Source organism: Dermacentor silvarum, chromosome 1 (genome assembly GCF_013339745.2).
Source record: "Dermacentor silvarum isolate Dsil-2018 chromosome 1, BIME_Dsil_1.4, whole genome shotgun sequence".
Lineage (NCBI taxonomy): Eukaryota > Metazoa > Arthropoda > Arachnida > Ixodida > Ixodidae > Dermacentor > Dermacentor silvarum.
Window position 1 is genome coordinate 144,296,330 of NC_051154.1, and position 21,056 is coordinate 144,317,385.

The 21,056-nt window shown below is 41.5% G+C and overlaps 1 protein-coding gene and 1 long non-coding RNA gene across 5 annotated transcripts in view; one reads left to right on the forward strand and one right to left on the reverse strand.

Moving 5' to 3' along the window:
- Nucleotides 1-21,056, forward strand: part of LOC125940237 (uncharacterized) — a 148,665-nt gene that overhangs the window by 126,483 nt on the left and 1,126 nt on the right. The window lies entirely within an intron of this gene.
- The window catches only part of LOC119436182 (rhophilin-2-like), a 187,742-nt gene continuing 171,761 nt past the window's right edge, over nucleotides 5,076-21,056 (reverse strand). For all 4 annotated transcript variants that reach the window (XM_037702957.2, XM_037702959.2, XM_037702960.2 and 1 more), the window contains exons 10-15: nucleotides 18,475-18,631; nucleotides 16,938-17,054; nucleotides 15,221-15,415; nucleotides 13,009-13,085; nucleotides 8,006-8,155; nucleotides 5,076-7,168 (exon numbers count right to left, since the gene is read on the reverse strand). In XM_037702957.2, the coding sequence (XP_037558885.1) occupies nucleotides 6,818-7,168; nucleotides 8,006-8,155; nucleotides 13,009-13,085; nucleotides 15,221-15,415; nucleotides 16,938-17,054; nucleotides 18,475-18,631 (1,047 nt within the window). In that variant the 3' untranslated portion in view covers nucleotides 5,076-6,817. The remainder of the gene's footprint in view (nucleotides 7,169-8,005; nucleotides 8,156-13,008; nucleotides 13,086-15,220; nucleotides 15,416-16,937; nucleotides 17,055-18,474; nucleotides 18,632-21,056) is intronic.

The window sequence follows — 21,056 nt, forward strand, 5'->3', positions numbered from 1 at the left end:
AGGCTGGCTTCAGGAAGGGATATTCTACGATGGATCATATCCATGTCAACAACCAGGTAATAGAGAAATCTTCAGAGTACAATCAACCTCTCTATATGGCTTTCATAGATTATGAAAAAGCATTTGATTCAGTAGAGATACCAGCAGTCACAGAGGCATTACGTAACCAAGGAGTACAGGATCCATACGTGAATATATTGGCAAATATCTACAAGGATTGCACAGCAACCTTGGTTCTCCACAAGAAAAGTAGAAAGTTACCTACCAAGAAAGGGGTCAGGCAAGGAGACACAATCTCTCCAATGCTATTCACTGCATGCTTAGAAGAAGTATTCAAGCTCTTAGACTGGGAGAAACTTGGAGGTTAACAAAGAAGCTCGAGAACAATTTAAGGACCGCACAAAGAGCGATGGAATGAGAAATGTTGGGCCTAACGTTAAGAGACAGGAAGAGAGCGGTGTGGATTAGAGAGCAAACGGGGATAGCCGATATTCTAGTTGACATTAAGAGGAAAAAATGGAGCTGGGCAGCCCATGTAATGCATAGGATGGATAACCCTTGAACCATTAGAGTTGCAGAATGGATACCAAGAGAAGGGAAGCTCAGTCGAAGACGGCAGAAAACTAGGTGGAGTGATGAAGTTAGGAAATTCGCAGGTGAAAGTTGGAATCAGCTAGCGCAAGACAGGGGTAATTGGAGATCGCAGGGAGAGGCCTTCGTCCTGCAGTGGACATAAATATAGACATGATGATGATGATATGTACATCATCAATGTATATACAGAATAAAACAGTGCGTGGAATGACTGCATGCAGGGAATTTATTTTTAAAACAACTGTGCAACTAAGTACGCCCCCTTGTGGCACACCTGTTACCTAGGTGAATGATCTTAACAAAGCGTTGCCCACTCTTTCACGAAATGTGCAGTTAGACAAGTAGCTTTTAAAACTGTTTAACATGTTGCCACGGACAACCATTGCAGAAAGATTTCGCTGAATCCCAAAGCACCATGTCATGTCAAACGCTTTCTCTAGATCTAGAAATGTTTAAAGCGAAGCTTTCTTTGCCCCTTCACCTGGGTTTGGAGTTTGTTGTCGTTTCCTCACCAGATATATTTATGGAAATATATAGTAGACAACTTGGGCCACATGGTATGTGTTGGCTGCTGTCTAGCCTAGCAGACAACCTGAGTCACTGGATACTTGCCCATTCTTGGCCCATCTCCCAGAATGGATGTGCCACTGTGATACAAGGGGTAAGAAGCCTTCAATGTATTTATACATGAGCCATATTTCTCTATGCTCATGCACCTCTCATCAACATTCTTCCCTCGACAAGCATCATACATTGTCTTTATCCTTATGACGCAGACAGCTAACAATTACGGGCTACAAAACTGTGCTTGTGTCATTTGCTACTGCTGCCACCTCACTAACTCAAGTTTCGCGTCATTTAGGCTCCTACATTCCTTTGGATCTGTGCATTCCTTTAACACTGCAATGTGCCATTCTTTAGAAGGTTAAGAAGAAAAAGAAAAATTTTCAATTTAATTTCAAAGGTCACGAGGACAACATACATCATCAACAGCCTACCTTTATGTCCACTGCAGGACGAAGGCTTCTCCCAGCGATCTCCAATTACTTCCGTCTTTCGCTAATCATGCATCCTACTTTAAATATACTCCGAGTATGTTTAAAGATTGCGTGCTTTTGGCAGATGCAAGTGCACAAAACCCAGCTAGAACAGCACCAGATACGATTACTTCCAATGTACTGCAAATCCTGAAAACCTTAATGTTCCACTTTGTGCTAAGAATTATGAAATTCAAACAAGGGTTCATGCTCACTCCTTGATGTAGGTTATAATAATGTTCCCTGCATAGGTGTTGGTTTATTAAACTGCCACTGGTGTCGTCAGCAGAAAAGCAATTATGTCGAAGCAGATGTGCACTGCATTATAAAGTTTAGTACCAGTGCTAATAAGTAGTACTAAAAGGAAATATGGCGTTAGGATATGTGCATGCAATGGTTCGTCCTTCTGGCTTTGAATGGCATTGTGGACTCTTATATCAACCTTCTTATTGAAGAACATTCTTTGTTGCAAATACATTGTATACCAATAATTAGTGTTATTTAGAATAAAATTTTGCCATCCTATGGTTTTCATAAGATTGCAAACAGAAATAATTCAGAATATAAAAAGTAACTACACGTGGTAAGAGTCAGTTGCTAAACGTCACCTAGATTCAGTGACACGCATACTCGAATGTCTAGTGATCTATTTATGCATTGAAAATTTCTCAATTAAATTAACTGTCAACCTAAACACTTAACCGCGATAAAGAAATGTTGTGAAAATATCAAACAGCACAAGTGAAATGCAAAACAAGAAGCTGCACTGAGGTTTCTCAACAAATCGATGCCAATTTGTAGAAAATACAGGAAGCACCCATTATTCGCATGAAGGCTGTATGATTGCAGCACCATATTTTGATATGAAACTCTTATGTGGTGCATTAGTGCAGTGAATGTGCACTAATGCATAGTGTTCTGTGTATGTTCCCACAGTGACATCACACTGCACTGGTCGAGAGAGACATTGTGTTATCAGATGCAGTGGGCACAAAAGGGCACAACTATGAGCAAAGATTCACCACCTAGCACAACGAAAACAAAAACATGGAAAGATGTGCTGCTGTGATGAAAGCCTCAGAATTGGCTCACAGTTGCCCAAGCTCTCGGATCTGTACAGTGGGCGAAAGCATTGGGGGGAAGTATGACGAGTGGGGTGCTCGGCTGAATTGCTTCACAATTGGCCATAACTCTCTTGGTCAAAAGCTTTTTAACATATACTGGTCAAGTAACATATTCCTTCAGGAATTTCCCGAAAAGTGAAGTAGCAGGTCTGCTATGTCGCCTTCTCAATTTCCTGCATGGATGCATTTTTTGTTTTTATCAGTGTATGTAACAGCCTCACCTTCTCATAAATTCCGGCAGGACTACGTTGATCTGATGAATGTAAAAGTGTGTCGAGACAGAGGCAACACAGTCTTGTCCATATAGATTTACATTGCAGTGCATAAGGAAGGCTTTGTGAAAGAACAATACATGGCACATGTACTGGTGAATTTTGCCAGTTTTGCAACAGGTATATTTTGAGACTAATGCTAGTGCCACGATTTCTACCACCGTAAAATAATCAGCCAGAGCCCACTCAAATTTAATAAGTAATAGTGCAAGAAGGCCAGTTAGGTGCTTGATTGGTCTGGTAGCCAATGCTAATAAAGCATTCCATAGGATAGGCACTATTTAGATCTGAGAATTCATTTCTTCATGGCAGGCATTTGACCTTCCGTGTCCCGTGTTTGCCGAGGTGGTGGGTGCTTGCTATCTCATTTGGCGATCTTCAATTATCATTAATAATGATTAACATTTGCTATAGCCAGAAGCATTGCTGAAAACTACCCAAAAGTTTGAAGTGGGCAATATTGAGGCTTTCAGTATTTTACAATAAGTGGACTTGCCTTGATAACATGTTGCAATTGTAAATTGCAGCATGCCCCAACGGAACTAGGTCATTAGGCAACAAATGGGTTAACAAGTTATTGTTAAAAATGAAATTATGGGGTTTTACATGCCATAACCACGATCTGATTATGAGGCACGCCGTAGTGGGCTCGCGTCACCGTCACAGCCTATCTCGTAGGTCTATCCCAAAAACTACTCCGGATTAATTTGTAACACCTGGGGTTCTTTAATGTGCACCTAAATCTAAGTACACAGGTGTTTTCACATTTCACCTCCATCGAAATGCGGCCGCCGTGGCCAGGATTTGATCCCACGACCTCGTGCTTGGCAGCCTAGCACCATAGCCACTAAGCAACCACGGCAGGTATAAGTTATTGTCGCACGTTTGTTTGTGTCCCTCGGCACAGATAATGTGTTACCAAAAAAAAGTAGTAACTGCCTGATCGCAATCGCACTGGTTTAAGATTAAAGTCTCCGTTGAAATACCTAGTAAATCAACCTATATAGTATTGACATACATTGAGGCTTCCTTGTCCATTTTCTGCTGCAACAACAAATACCACTATAATGAAAGGAGCAAGCATTAAATGCACATCTATTGCCACATGCTTCATGTTCATATTGTAATCAGGATGGCGCTCTCACATCAGAATGCATCAAATTGATTTGGAATACTACTCGCATGCCATGACCAATTAGAATGGTAACTGTTCATGGATTCAAGTGGCCCTAAGCAAACTTGTTTAAAAAAAATTTTTTTTTTCATCTCCCTCTTTTATATGTGTGCATTTTTCTATATCTTTCTTTCTCCCCTTACCCCTTCCCCAGTGCAGGGTAGCAAACTGGATATCTATATTCCAGTTAACCTCCCTGCCTTTCGCATTTCATTTATCTCTCTCTTGTTGTGAAATGATAAATTCTTGGTACACACAAGCAGTTGAATTTTGCAATGTGGCATAGATATTGCCTCAGAAAGTGTTCTTTTGCATATGCAAAAGCTTTACAGCAGAAGGTAAAACGGAAGATGGTAATGACAAGCTTGTCTACGCTTAAATTCTTGGAGATACCGTGCAGAGTTGTGCAAGGGCCGCTCTTTCTTTTTTTCCGCAATTTTGACAAGGTGCTGCCCTTACACGTGACCGAACCTTTTGGTCAAAATTGTGCGCACCCCGGATCCTGGGATTGTACCATTTCATCAGAGGTCAATGTGCAGCTCTTGCCATCTAGTAGCGGCATCAAACCATTGCTTCTCTGTTGGAAAGTTATTTCTCAAATTTTGGGCTGTCAAGTTGGGGGTGCGGCCCTTACATGAGTCTATACAGTAAGTGCACCTTCACAAAGTGGGCGGCACTACAATCATTGTCAGGTAAGCTTGCGCTCAAATTTATGTCAATTTGAAAACACTACTGTATTATTTTTATTTTGACACTTCACAAGCACAATTTAAAAGAAGTGGTTAACCTTGGCAAGAGTTAAACATTGCTTAGTTGTCGGCTGCAGTAAAGAAATAGTGCTTTGTATTTATATCTACACACATACAACTCAGTGTTCAAATATAAGTGCTTTATTTCACTGCTAGGCTGAATTGCTTTTCATATATTGTAAGAGAACAATTCATAACTTCATGAAATGCAGTCAGGTTCTTTTTAGAAAGTAACAAGAATTAGACGCCTTGGAATTTGTTTGTCTATAATTTTTAATTAGTACACGGCATCAGCAGAAGCCAAATATGTTATAAAAGCAATATAGAGGTGTTTTAAAAAGGCAATAAAACAAGAATCTGTAATGTCAGAAAGCTAACCTTGATGTAAAAATAGAGTATGCCTTAGGTTGTCCATATGTACAGTATGTACATTATATACCTTGACACTGTCAGTGATGCCTCTCTAAGCACCACACAAATTGTATGACTTCCTGCAACACTTCGGCTGCTTCCACATGAGTTCATCAGCGTGTAGTAAACACTCACTCAATCCCTCTAAGCTGCACGTCATGCACATCAGTATCTTTGATTAACAAAAGTGATCACTTTAAACAGCCTTAACAACTCTGCATGAAAATTTATATGCTGCAAAAAACAAATATGTGCAATTTACTACGAGTCCACAGTTTCTTTTACTTGGCTTAAGAATGAGTGAAAACCCTACTGTGAAGGTAAAGGAGGGTAAGCTGCGTTCCACTATGCTAAAAAACTGAAGCTCTCGTGGCAGACCACTGCAAGCAAAGTATATCTTAGAATGTATTAGCTACATATTGCAATGCATGTGAAGAAAAACATCTAGTTCTGTTGTTTCATCAGAACACAGCAGAAAGGATCTGCAGCTAACACAGCAATGGTTAATAATATGCACAACAAATTGCATTGGTATGCTAAATGCTTTCTTCACAATTAAAGGATGTGTAGACAAGGATGACTGATTGAAATGTAGCTGTGATGCGTCGGGTATACAAATAGGCCAGAGTTAGAACTGTCATTCTGAAACATAGTTTTACCGAAAATAATGCACTAATACTGCATAAATAGATGCCCGCTTTCTACCCATTTTGATAGATTTGACTTTTAGCAGGCCAGATGTTAGCCTCAAGGCAATGGCCCACTGTTTACAGCCCACTAAATTTTAACACCAATTAAACACAGTTGAAGGAAACAAGTGAAAGATTAGTAATGTGATTTCCACATTTGGCATGGCTGCAGCAGTCAAATAACCAAAAATGGCACGAGTGCTATGATACTTCAGTTCAGAAGGATGGTACTCTTAGCACAAGCATGCAAGTCCTTTACATTTCACACACCTTTTAACCATTACATGAATACAAAACAAACAAAACAATTTACAAATTGCCACCAATGACTACCATTGTTGCTTCCTTCATATATCTGTACAATACCGCAATTTCCTGTGAAACAGTAAAAGCTGAAATGAGTGCTAACTGCAAAAATGTTGCAAGACTGAAAAACACATGCCTTCTCAAAGCAAGAATCTGCAACGGACAGCAGCAATCATAGCAAATGCAGCAGATCTTGGACACAGTTGGTGACACTGACGAAGGTTCTCAAATTTTTTTTTGCCATAGCACCATTCAGTCCCCATATCTTGAAAGTTCAAGGCTGAGCACAGCTCATCAAAAGCATCCTTGAATTGGGTGCAACATAGTTCCAGCACTAGAGTATAACAACTCTGTCAACTTTGTCCTTTTAACATGGATGCTTTTCCATGCACACTCGGTTCCTTGGTAGTGGCCACTGGGCATGACATCAATGCCAGTCGTGTGTAGTTGCAGTAATGTGTTCAACGCAGCAAAATGTTGGCATCATAACCAGCTTCCCGCCTCTCCTTGGACGTTCCACGTCGAAAGAAGTTCCAAGTCAGCCGTTTGTGGCTGTCCTTGCTTTTGTTGCTGGCAATAGAACCATTGGGACTCTGCACTCTGCTCGAACCACTTGAGCTCACACCAGATGACGAGGTGGTTGACGATGCTGGGCTCTGTCGTAGATAGCTGCGATCCATGGGTGTGATGACACGCAGAGTGAGCTCATCGCCAGCTTTTCTTATTAATTGTACCACTTCCTCGTGTGTTGACCACTTGGTGTCAAGGTCACCAATGGCAACAATGAAATCCCCTTCTTTCACACCAGCCAGCTGATAAAAAAAAAAGAAGAAAAAAAAAAGGAAAGAAAAAACACTATTATACTAACTTCATCAAAAACATCATTCTGTAGGCATCGAGTTCACTAAACTTGCCACTCACTGTTCCACAGCTCAATATCAAATAAGGAAGCAGATAACACATTAAAAATTAAGAAAAGCAAGGCTATGCCAAAAACAACAAAACTAGACATACATCTGCCAAGAAGGGCAACTTTATGGTGTAAGTGTTTCCTTGTTTTCGGTACTGTGGCTATCTTTGTTTCTATCTCGTGCGGGGTGCGTGCGTTTTTCAGTAACTTATTTGCACTGAAATTTTACTTTTTATATCCACTAAAATGCCAGCGCTGGGTCTAGAGCCCTGTTTTACTGTTTAAATGTGACTGCCACAGTTCTTGTGATTCTCCGCTGGCTGTGGCTCTTGGACCATGATTCACATCATGATCAATTTTGTTTTTTTGATGTGAAAGCACTTAAGTGAGATGTTTTTCCTAATACACATTTAGCTGAAAGCACAGCTCATACAGTGCTGTGTACTCGTCTTTGTTGTTGTTATTAGCAATGGATCAACAAGCTAACAAAAAAGGGTTGCTTTGACTGTGACCAGAGCAACCTTATGGTATCTTCAGGACAAAATATAGTAAGTTACATTAGGTCACAGAGATTTGAAATATGCCCATGCCACCATTTGTTGTTTAGATAGTATCTTAACCCAACCTATGGCACAAAGAAGTGCAGTAATCAAAGTGCAGTCTAGCATAAACCTAATTGGAGACTGCCTCAAAAGGCTAAAAGTCATTTGAATAACAAGATTTTGGGTGTGACACTGACCTCTGCAAGGCTGCAAGCTTCGACACCAGCAACAATAACTGGGGAATCTCCTCGCACACTGAAGCCAAAGCTTTCCTTGCCCTTTTTAGTAAGGTGCACAGCCCGGGATGCTGACCAATGGTGCCTGGCAGAGAAGATACTGATCGGACCCTGCAAGAATTTGAGAAAATCACTTTATGCACAGTGTGAATCTTAATGCTGCCACTTTTCTCGCAAAATGTGCGCTGTATGAATAATGCCAAAGTCATCTGACTGTCCTCATAGTCTTGCTTGCTGACAATGCATCGAAACATATAAGTGCTTACATTAAACAAACATGGCAATACATCCAGTGGAGCAATGTCTTTGCAGTGACTAGCACGGCAACACGTTGCACATAGTTTCATGAATAATGAACAATTTGCTGTTGCATTATATCTAATAGTTTACACATTCATGCAGTGCATAATTAACCAACATAGAAAGTACTATACATAACCTGGTAATTTACACCTGAAATAGATCACTTTGAAAATAAATTTAAAACTACACTAAACTTGCAAATGCAAGTTTAGTGTAGGTTTTAATGTAGCTTTAATGTAGTAATGTGTAATTTTAATGTAATTTTAGTGTAGTGCCCTAATTATTTGATTACACCAAACTTGCATTTGTAAGTTTAGTGTAATCAAATAATTAGGGCAATTAAGAGTTGCTCTAATCTGGCTAATCTATCAACTGAGTATACATTTGTATCAGAGTTATCCCCACGGTGGGCGATGATGAAACGCAGTCCACCGCTCTGCTTGACTACCCACTCCTTTGAAGGGGGGGGGGGGGGGTGATTTGGCAATCTGAATAATCAAAATCTCTCTCTTCTCAATCCTCAGGTGCTTCATCATGTGGAGAAATATCACAAAAAAAAAAGGGAAGTAGAAGTTGAAAAAAAAAAATCCCTTTTCTAGTGTGCTGACGTGAAAGAGCGGGTATAAAATCGGGCGTTTAGAGGTGTCATCAATGCGGAGCACGTGGCCTTCCGTTGATGCAACGCTGCCATTTTGGAACCATTGCAAGAGGAACCATTGCAAAGCTTCAGCTAGCCGCAGCGTCGTATTTTGCTGTGCAAAAATAAAACTAAAAAAACGTAGAAGCTTGTGCATGTTAGTGATTTTGCCAGCAATTGAAGTGATACAAGCATAAAATGGCGACGATCAAGATGGGCTCTCACAGACCAGTAACTGTTACACCACTGATTTCTTTGTTTCCAGATGACTAGAAAATGTTGCTGGCAAAACGGGGTGCTTGTCATATCACTCGTGTTCATGTTTTCTAGCGATGACAAAGCTGCCATAACAAAAATTTCACCTTCTGTGACTCAAGACATGATCCAATTCGCTTTTACGCTTAGCGCCAAACATGGACTTTATGTAACTAAAATTGACTGTTCTAACAATGAACAAGTGGTGTGCAGGGGTACCACAGAGGACCCAATGCTCGAAATTAACATGAACTGCCGAAAAAGAACATGCGCTGCCACGAACATGGTGAACTGATGTCGATGTGACTGAGGCACAGCAGCGCACATCATGGCTGAGTTTCAGTGCATACACCCTATTACAGTATAGACCGCTTATAACGTAAGTCGCCGGAGTCGCGAATATCCACACTATAAGCGGTACCGCACTATAATTAAAACAACTATTTTATTGCGATAATGGACACTCCAGGCGCATTTCTGCCGTCGCTGTCACCGTGCTCTAGGTTCCGTATTCGCTTACTAAATAAATTAACGAGCACGGTGTCACAAGCGCACAAGCAAACAGAGCACAACACATCTCGCTCGTTGACCGCGTAAACAAACTGTCAAAACGCTCGAGCGACGAAGCGCGGCGAGCGGATTGATCTTCGTGCTATCATGCCTCTCGCTTCAACGCGACCTATAAGCGGCGAAAACACGACACGCGGCGGACTTTCCCCGTCGCAGATTGCTTTGTTCTGTATATACATCATCAATGTAGTATATACAGAATAAAACAGTGCGTGGAATGACTGCATGCAGGGAATTTATTTTTAAAACTACTGTGCAACTAAGTACACCCCCTTGTGGCACACCTGTTACCTGGGTGAATGATCTTAACAAAGCGTTGCCCACTCTTTCACGAAATGTGCAGTTAGACAAGTAGCTTTTAAGGCCGTTTAACATGTTGCCACGGACAACCATCGCAGAAAGATCTCGCTGAATCCCAAAGCACCATGTCATGTCAAACGCTTTCTCTAGATCTAGAAATGTTTAAAGCGAAGCTTTCTTTGCCCCTTCCCCTGGGTATAAGCACGAAAACACGACACGCGGCGGACTTTCCCCGTCGCAGATTGCTTTCAACATAGGGCCAAGGCGACGCCGAAGTGGATCGTCGCAGATTACGTCCTGCTTCGGTCCGCTGAAATTGTTCCGCATTGCTTTGCTGGCGAAAATACTCTCCTTCTGTTTGCACCAGTCCCGAACGCAAGTTTCGGATTCTCCGAACATCCGTGATGCGGCTCGATTTTCGTCCGTCTCCGCACACATGATCACTTTCCTTTTAAATGCGGCATCATGATGAACTCGGTACTTCATGCTGGTAGAGCAGACGCAGAGAACGCGAAGACAGATGGTAGACTATTGCCTAAGCACGTGTACTGCAGCACATGGAGGAAGCTACGGTAGCTAGGCTCGAGAGTAGCTAGGCTCGACATGCGTGCGAGGCAGCCATTTTGAAATGCCGACGGCTATATGGTAACACAGATTTAGGGTCGTACTTGATTCTAACGTGCACGCAATTTTTGGACTTGTTTTATCGACAAAAAAGTACGTGTTAGATTCGAGTAAATACGGTATTTGTGGCTTGAGGGGAGAGTTTGCTGTCTAGGATGACTGCAGAACTTCCAGGCACAGCACTGTAACCGGTATTTCGTGTCCCGCAACTGCACTATCAGCGATCCGCATATACATAGAGTGCTATGGGAAAATTAACAGGAGTCTGAAAAGACCCTATTATATCCGGTCCTGCACTATAAGCGGTTTTGTTATAAGTGGTCTATACTGTACATTGATCCTTATAACAATAATACTACTAATCTTTTTAAAATTCCCTTCAAGAAGAAACATTCATATGAAATTTTAGTGCACAGTACAACATTGCGCCTGTAGCAATTAACTTTGTTTTTCCTTGCCATCTTTGTGCAATGAGTGTGCGTGTATTACAGTTAAATTACTTTCTGTAAGTTTCATATAACTTCAATTATACAACAGTGACAATTATTATTTAAGGCAAAATGCCCTTTAGTCCTTTCCAGTCCTTGGTTATATTCAATGTGAAATTAGTATATTTGTGACACCATTCTATATTATATTATTTACTCACTATTTGCAGTTTACTTCTGTTGGTGTTGCATTATCATTAGTGCAGTCCACGTATAACGATATATCGGTTATAACGATGAGTCGACCTAAGAGTATCAACTTATGCATTAGGGCTATGAGAAAAAAACCCATATATAATGATATATTATTCACCGCATATCGGATATAACGATCGAAATCTTGCTTCTAGGCAGCGTTTTTCATGCAGAATAATCGTGAAATTTGTGTTCGTATTTGCCGCCATTACCGCGCAGCGCATCCCGCCCGCGCGCGAATGCGAACGAAAGCCACGGAGAGCATCGCAAGTTGGCGCAGCGTGCACAAGATGGCGCCAGCTGCTTCGCGTCCGCGTTGCCAGCGGTCGCGCGGCCAACGCTGCCTTTACAATCTCCCGCTCTCAGCGAACGCGGAAATTCGCCGCGGAAGGAGCAGGAGGTGCGCCGTCAAAGCGCCAAGCCGTGTCTCTCGAGACGAAGCTGCAAATTTAGCAAGACTCGAAGAAGTACCAGCTCGCGCCATGATCATGAAGGCTAGAAGCAGTGGCCATGCCGATCAACGGAAAAAGCGGGCTTTGTGCGCCAGGACGAAACCCTCATGGGTGAAACTAACACTGTGGAAGCCACTGACATTACCGAACTCTGGGAGCATGTCGCTACTGACGATGAAATAGGTGGTGCTTCGATGGAGGAGTTTCTAAGTGCAGGTAGTGCTGCCTCGTTCTGCGAAGAGATCTCCGCCGGGGCGATCGTTGTCCCGACAGACGGCGGCGTTGTGCGACAGAGGCGACGACAGCAGTGGCAGTGAAGACAAGATTGACAATGGCCCGTCATTTACATTGACCCTGGTGTTCAACCAAAGTGCCGATGTTCAACCAAAGTGCAATGTCGTCGATCGAGTCGCTCATTGATTTCAAGCACGCTAAATTATAGCCGCTAGTGTTCGCGCAGCAGCTGGACGCGATGCTCACGGCGGTTGTGAATCCGAAACTTCTGCGAAAGCAAGTGCAGATTTCTATTTCAGCGTGCCTAACGATTGAGACGCTATTTAGAGGTATAAATAAACGTTTTGTTTTTCCCCAGCCTACTTTCTACAACGTCGATTTTTTACCGCAAGTGGCAAATTTGGTTTTGGGACTTCAAAAATATATTCATTCTTTTTTTTTTAACGGCAGTCCAGATATAGCGATGATCGGTTATAACAATTGGATTTTTCGTTCTTCTTGATGGCGTTATAAGTGGACTGCACTGTATATGTGTTCATATCAGTACTTTTTCACAGAACGTGTTCTTTACAGCCCAAAGCTTTGGAACTTCCGTTTGTATATTTTAGTTTGCATGTATAATTGCTATTAATGAATGCTAGAATAAACATTTAAATTTGAGTGAGCTCCAGTTTCACCTTAGTGCTTTAATAAACCTCTGGTGCTCCGTGAGCATGAAAAAATATGTTTCACCCACTCGCATGCACTGTTACATGAAATCAAGACAGTTGTAAAGAATTGGCCGCATTTACATGTGCTTTGTTGGCTTCTGCACAAAAACAGAATAATTTTTCAATAACAATGAAACTACAATAAAGACAATCAAAACTTTTGAAGCTTTGGAATAAGAACAGGATGATCACTCACCAGCCCATGAAAGAGATCCTTTACTTTGTACTGAGTGAAATCGGGTGATGTCAAAGTCAATTGATACTTTGTGGAAGCTGCAAAGAATATTACAGTGGTCTTCGTAAGCAGAACTGCAAAGCTTTATTTTTTCTTTAGAAGCATGTGTGAATCATGCTAGTAGGCAATGCATGCAGAGAACTGAACCATGGACAAATTGACTAGTGCACTCTTGATATACACAATCTGGCTATACATTACGTTTTTGCCAGTACTTAAAAGTTATGCAATCAATACTTAAAGGGCAACTAAGCACCTTTCAAAAAAAGTTAGCTTTTAGTGAATTATAGTTTTTCATCCCCTGAAAATGAAAGTCATTGTTTATCAGGGCACAGGTCATCACAAGCTGTTTAAATTTAGCAAAAACGAGCAGCCGCAACTGCGGGAGACTTCGCGGGTTGGTTAACGAGCTCTGATTGGCAAAGACGATCGTGACGTCATCCAAGGTATCACTGAGGCACGTGATCCGAATACAGTGCTAAATGTCCTGCACTGTGTCCTGCACCATATAAAAACGCTAAACTAGGATTTATATTTTGGCTGGAGCTTGCTGCTGCTGTGTCCACCCTCAAATCAGTTTGCATGAACAAGGCTGTAGTAGCTGGGCAGCCGCAGTGCAGTGATTCATGGTGCAAGGAGCAGCGGAACAGTAGGCCAATTGCCACGCCGAAAATGCCTATTGGCGCTATTTTGGCGATCCTCAAGTGAGCCGCTGTGTTCTGCTCAACAAAAGCGAGGCTGCAAATGTCCACACAGAGCCGTAGCTGGGATTTCCGTGCTTCCAATTAACAAGCCAGTTCAGTTTCCCTTTACCACAATAAACAGCAATAAACAACAACATTCTATGACATAGTGTCCCTATATGTAAAAGACTGAGGGAAACATTTTTTTTTTCAATACACGTCAGAGGGCACAAGTGTTGATGGAATTTTTTTAAATGCATCAGCATTGCCTGTCTAACAATTTTCTTAGTGTTCATCTATGCTGAAAAAAAAAAAAAAAAACACTATTCTCAGAAAGCTACCCTCTCAGCACAGCGCTAGTGCAATACACTATGGTTGTCTTCATAAATTTGATGCTGATCAGTTAAACCAAATTTAAAAGTTCCAAAAGGCAACCATGCTTATTGAACAGTAATGTGAGATATTGCATTCATTTTTGTTCACTTGAGGTTATGTGGGAAAATTACAGACGGGGGTTTTTCCAAACCCCGTACTCTACAGCAAGTGGCATCCAAGAGTATTCGATTCAAAGTGCAAATTCTGTGATGAGGCAGCAAATCTGGTTCACATGGTGTGGACATGTCCGTCTAAGCATGATAGCTCGCGCACTCTAGAATCCTGGGAGGCTTTGCTCCACAGCCCAGACCCCAACGTCCAGCAGGACATCATCGGTCAAGCCCTTGCTGCTGCTGTGTCTCAAGGTATTCCGGCCGACGGCTAGGGGCGACGGTGGAGAAGGATTTCTCTCCCGACGTTGACTGGTGTTTTTTAATAAAGTTGTTCCTCCTCCTCCTCACTTGAGTGCCCTGCGTTCCCAACATATATCTACCCCAAGCCAGTACTCGACACATATGCTGCCAGTATACTGGCAGTATTTTCATAATCGGACCATAATGCATGTGAGCACTCAGCAGTGACATGCAGATGATAGTTTATGTTACAACTGTCAAAGCATGTCAACACATAAAAAAATTGTTTAGGATGATTGATACTTGCATTTCAGCTATAATTTAGCCCCACCACTGAAAATGCCTAGTCACCAATTGAGTTATACTTTGCACAGTATGCAAAATAAAAAAAAAAATAATAAGGGACTTCGTCCACATTACCACAAATTTCTTTTCTGTATTTGTCACAGCTAAACAGACAATATAAGCATAATATAGTTAGCCTCCGCTACCCTCAACTCGATAATCATTATGATACAAGATATGCCCCCCCCCCCCCCACTTACAAAACTAAAAATTCCCGAAAGGTGAAAAACATATTGGCACCAGGTGATGTCTGTGCATTCTGGTTATTTGATAAAAGTATGGCATTAACCTGAATCAAATCAATAAAAACCTACTGGTGCTTCATCCAACAATACCTGCAACGCAATGAGAGCATCATATGCCTACTATTTGTTTTGATAATGTAACGCCACACACAGCAGAGCAAAGCCCACTGACCTTGAATTTGAGGTGGGTCTAACACCTCCTGGAAGTCATCTTCCTCCTCAAGGTCAGCATAGCGCTGCAAAGCAGCATCATGGTCAGCCCTGAGGCGCCCCAGCAAGTTGTCCACTTGACGCAATTGCCGACACATGCGGTGAAGACGCAGTGCCTCTTCGTGCAGTAGGAGAGCCTCACGCAGGTGGGCCTTACCTGAAAACCACAAGTACATTACACTCATTAACCAAACCTCTGCTACAGGTGGATGCACCTTGGGAGCACAGGCAATGACCTCTTCAAGATGAGTTTCTTCAGGCTCAGATGCAGATCAACAGTGAGTTGTTATACCATAGCTCAAAGCACAATCTGCTGCAGTCGGCTTTTCTTAATTTGATATTGATTACGGTAGTTAGACCTGCATTCAAAAGGCACAAAAAAGCACTCTTGCAGATTGCAATATCACTTTCCTTCCCTCGCTTTCTAGCCCTTCAATTTCAGTGAACTTTTTAAGAAATTAAATAGCTCTTCACCTCTGTGTGCCATCTTGATTGTCTTGTGGGAAACAACTGATTACTTTTGGTATGTGTCAAGACAACCCAAGCAATGTTAGCATCCTTTTACACCTTTCACTCTTCCCTCCTCCCGTGTGCACACTTTATCATGTAAAAATAATAAAATAAATTATGGGGTTTTACGTGCCAAGAACACGATCCGATTATGAGGCACGCCGTGGTGGGGGACTCCGGAAATTTGGACCACCTGGGGTTCTTTAACGTGCACCTAAATCTAAGTACTACACAGGTGTTTTCGCATTTCGCCCCCATCGAAATGCGGCCGCCATGGCCGGGATTCGATCCCGCGACCTCGTGCTCAGCAGCCCAACACCATAGCCACTGAGCAGCCACGACAGGTCACTTTATCACGTGCCCTCCTACATTGGCCGCAGGGAAAGATGGCGCGCATAAAGCCATGATCCTTCTCAGCTCACCCTCAGACGCTTTCCCTAGCACTCACAGCATACAGTACGCAGGGTGCAATAGGATCTTGTCACACTTGTACTTTATACAGAACCTAACGGTGACACTGAGGGCGAAAATTCACCTGGAGTGTCCATATAATTGCTATCGCAATAATCAGGCGTAGTTTGACGAAATTCTCAAACCTTGTAAGTACGGGTAAAAAAACTGAAAAAAGGAAAACATCCAAAAACGCCACTTTTTTTTTTTAATTCCACACCTCATTAAAAACTTATTGCAGATTTCAAATATATGTGACATATTGGTATATACTGGTATTAAATCAACAAGCTTTGTGTGATGATGGCAAGAGAAGAAAAAAAATGTAGTACATGCTATTGTGTAGTACCATAGTACCATGTGCCCATGTGCCATTTGTACTTTGGTACTACAAACCAAAAAGTATCACTTCAAATGTTCGCCCTTAGTAGCAAGAAGGGGGAGCTAACCAACACAATGTTATATAGAACAAACAAGCATGCCTTGTTACTGCACTCAAAATCAGCAGTGCAACGTGCAAACGAGAGATTCTTCATTGACAGTTCTTGCAAATATTTTCTCAATGAAAGATATATTCGCCACAGCACACAAAGTGTTCACAGGACTCTTTTATTTGGCTTTTCAGTAACTTATACCATTTCTGAACCAAGTGTGAAAGTCATGGGCAAAATATTGGAATTAAAATTCAGCAGTGTTAAATGGCAGCAAAAGGAACTGACCTAGCTGTCGTCTCTCCTCCAAAGTTTGGGGCACTCTGATGTCAATACATGTCGAATTGCTTTGCTCTTGGACATGCAGAAACTCAAGGGACCGCCTCAAGGCCTCATCCAAGTCCCCTGCAAGAAAAAGCAAAAAATTTATAAATTCCTGTTTCACAAACTACTACTACAGAGCAGCCTCATTATGATCTGCTCAGTGTGACAAGTAATGATAAATATGGCACAACACCTCCAATCTCACAAGTTTACTCGAACTGCCATCACAAAAAAAAAAAAGGACTAGACAGCTACATGACAAAGTTCTGATAACTTGAAAGAGGGGGAAAAATGATTTTGTATGGATATAGAGTACATTGCACAAAGAAGTGTTCATTAGTTGAAAGAAAGGGGAACAAAGTGTAGAACAAATTGCAAGAAGACACAGAACTACTGTCTTTGTAACATTGTAGGAATAGGTGCTTCAGAGTTATGTGTTCCTCTGGCAATGCCCACTGCTTTTGCCTTTTTGTTGTGACACCGATTTTGCGAGTGAATTTCTTTAAAAACTATGTGCTAATTATACAGAAGAGAAAAACAGGATGGAAAAAAAATATATATATACAGGGTGTCCCAGCTATCACGCAGCATGATTTAAAAAAAGAGCAACGGCGTTACACGAACCAAACCTAGTGCGTATTGTTTCCAGTACAGTGGAATAGCCGCCAGTAATTTTTTCGTTATTGAGATTTAATTAGGTAATTGTAATTAATTATTTAACTTGAGAAGTACTGTCCTAATTATCAAAGTGTCAATGAGAAAGTTGTAGAGCAACATGAAAAACTTCCGATACAGCTCTCTGTTGCTCAATACGTGCTACATAAAAGTGTTTTTCCGAGCGTGAAAGAAGCCCGCGAATACACGCAAAGTGCCTCGAGCGGCCAGTTGCACGGTAATTCTGCATGTATTTGCGGGCTTCTTTCGCACTTGCAAAAAAACAGTTATGTAGCACACATTGAGCAACAGAAAGCTGTATCGGGAGTTTTTAATGTTGCTCTACAACTTTCTCATTGACACTTTGATAATTAGGACAGTACTCGTCGAGTTAAATAATTAATTACAATTACCTAATTAAATCTCAGTAATGAAAAAATTACTGGCAGCTACTCCACTGTACTGGAAACAATACGCCCTAGGTTTGCTTCACGTAATGCCGTTGCTCTTTTTTTAAATCATGCTGCATGATAGCTGGGACACCCTGCACATGGTATAAGTTCTGATGGAAATACAGCACTAACTTAAATGCAGAAATAGATGAACGAAAGGACAAGAACCCTTAAAAGTGAGACATACCCAATAAAAATGACATCTGGTGTCAAGGGTATCTCGTTTGTTTGGAACAAGTGTAAATTGTATAGTATGTTAAACTTCTGTACCAGCTAAGTGGACATCAAGACTGAAGAAACATTTGACCACAGACAAAAGATCTCATACTTCTCAGAACTCCCACATCTAATAGTTGATAAAACATCATTTGCACACAAAATGGCAGCACACCCACCTGAGTGTTCAAGAAGCCCTACAGCAACATAATAGTGTGCTAATGCACGGTAATGTTCAGCCTTCACCAAGATAAGGCTAATCCACGAGTAAGGTACATAGTCCTTGACAGGAGGCATCGAGATAAGCTTGTGCACTTGGGCATAAACCTCGGCAACCTGAAATAAAAATGTTAACAGAGTTGGCATAAGATTTACAAATTAAAGTAGCACAATGTTTGTCACTTTTTATGAAGAGACATGAGGCAAGAAAGTAAACTTTTTAAGTACTAGTCATTATACTGATGAAATTTGCAATGTTAATTTACAGCAATATTATAAGACACTCAGCTAAATATCACTATGTATCTTTAACGAAATATAGCTTGGCAGCACCAATTTCACGCTTGTGCATTAGCTAAAATTTTCATTATGAAAGCTGCTTGGAAAGCAAATTGCAAGTGCTCCGATTTTTTCGGAGCACTTCCAATTTGAAGTCGTACAAGAAAACAGTCGAAATCACGTCTATCTCCTTTATAGTATCAGAACAATAGCTTTCCTAAGCTCTAACTTTGGTGGAAGAACAAGAAATCAGAAAAATGGTTTTAAGATTTCATAAGTGTCCCAACTTGTTTCGATTGAATACATACCTCTTAAAACCTACCATGAGCTTATTTTGTACATCTTGAATTCTTTGAACTTTCAGGACAATAGCTTCGAGCTTCGTGGAATTTGTGCCAGTTTTGACTTACAATAGCTCAGTGAATCAGCTTTTCTATCCACTTGACTCAAACATGCATGAGTGCACCTCTACTGCAGTAGAGGGACACAAAGTGGTATCTAGTGGCCTGACGAACTTCTGGCAGTTACAGACATTCGGAAGTGAAATGGTGACTGTGGTTGATGATGTAATTTTTATTTGAAGAAAATAGTGACAATGCACTGCACCATTGTGGCTCTCAGCAGCTGTCCAGCATGACCTTTTTTGAGTTTGTCTCTGAACTGCTCAAATTTCGTGGCCTTCTGATAACCACAATATTGTCTTTCTTTAGCTAAAGGCATGACACATTACAGATCTTAAACAACCAGCATTAAAGCAGAGGTGGCATTGTAACCACATGCTTCATCTATCATTTTCGAGGATATCATTTTTCATAAGCATTCACTGGATAGGCCACCAGACAAGAAGCCCATACCCCCAATGACATTCCGCAGTGGAATAATACTATGTTCTGCAAAAGTAAAAGTTCCCCAAAAGTGATCCTCTGAAAGTACTGTGCTTGATAACGCACCAACATGGTGAACAGGGAAAACATAAGAGCATCATATAGCTGCCACCGTATTGTACAATCCATGCTTGAGCATAACCTTTAGCAACCTTTTCTAATGACCTCTCAATGCTTTTCAACACTCTCTGGATGTCATTCGTTGCAAGGAAGGTCGTAGAACAACCTATCTAAAGGTGGCAGACACAATTTGAAATTGTGGTCACACCAAGGTCACACCTACCGAAGCCATGAAGATAATGACAACCTCACTATTGTGCACAAATTGGTACTAGTATTCTAGTGCATCAAAGTGAAAATCTTGAAGGGATGATAAACGAAAACTGCAAAAATGCACCTTCTTGATAAAACTTCCGACTTATTGCACCCTTAAGTCTATGTGTCAAAATTATTGCAAGTGACATTGAATACCACACGCAAACCTCAACAATTCACACGACAAATGATATTTGCTGTCATGAAGAATAGAGCAAGTTTCTGGCACCAAGCTGCAGAAAGTTTGTTTATTTAACCCTGGAAACTGAAAGATAAGGGGCATGGGGAGGGAGAACGTCCCCCTAGCGTGCAAATGTTACCATAACAGTAGATATCTTGTTCAGCCTTTGTAGTGATGGACATTGCAGACTATGCAGCGATTACCCCTCATCACCTACACGGCAAGCATTTCAGACAGCCCAAAGAGTCCCTTTCGATTGGCGTATGAGAAGACATTGAGGTGTGCAGAGATTAAATATACATGGCTGCATGACTTACAAGCTGCAATAAAGTACCCTTAATTTCTCACATTATGTTTAACTTTACATACAAGGCATTTCAGAAAACTGCATTAAAAATTTCTTCAAAATAGGAAAGATGCGATAATTAGGCATTTTTCTTGGAATTTTTACGAGAGGCTTACATTTTAAAGTGGCTCGACTTAGCAATTAACCGTTTAGCCGCCAACCCCGAGCTGTACTCGTCACACGAGTTTGTACCAATATGGCCAACGATGAGTCGCACCCGTTTGGCCCGATTTTCCGCTCCTTTCGCCACCAAAGACGTATCACGGTCGTCAATTGCTTTGCTTGCAATTTGCAACCCTAGATGGCGGTAGTTGTCTATGAAAAACCGCATTTCGTGCCTTTCGCGCATGTTTTAAGCCTGGCAACAGTCATTTCATAATGGTGCTTCGCAAGAAGAATGCCGGTGGCGGCGATGCTCCAAGAAAAAGAGGTGTTTCTTGGAGCAGTACAGAAAGCAGCGTTAGTGACAACATGGAATTTGTGTCCGACAGCGACTTGGACGTTATCTTTACCCTGGATATTGCTTCAGATGACGAC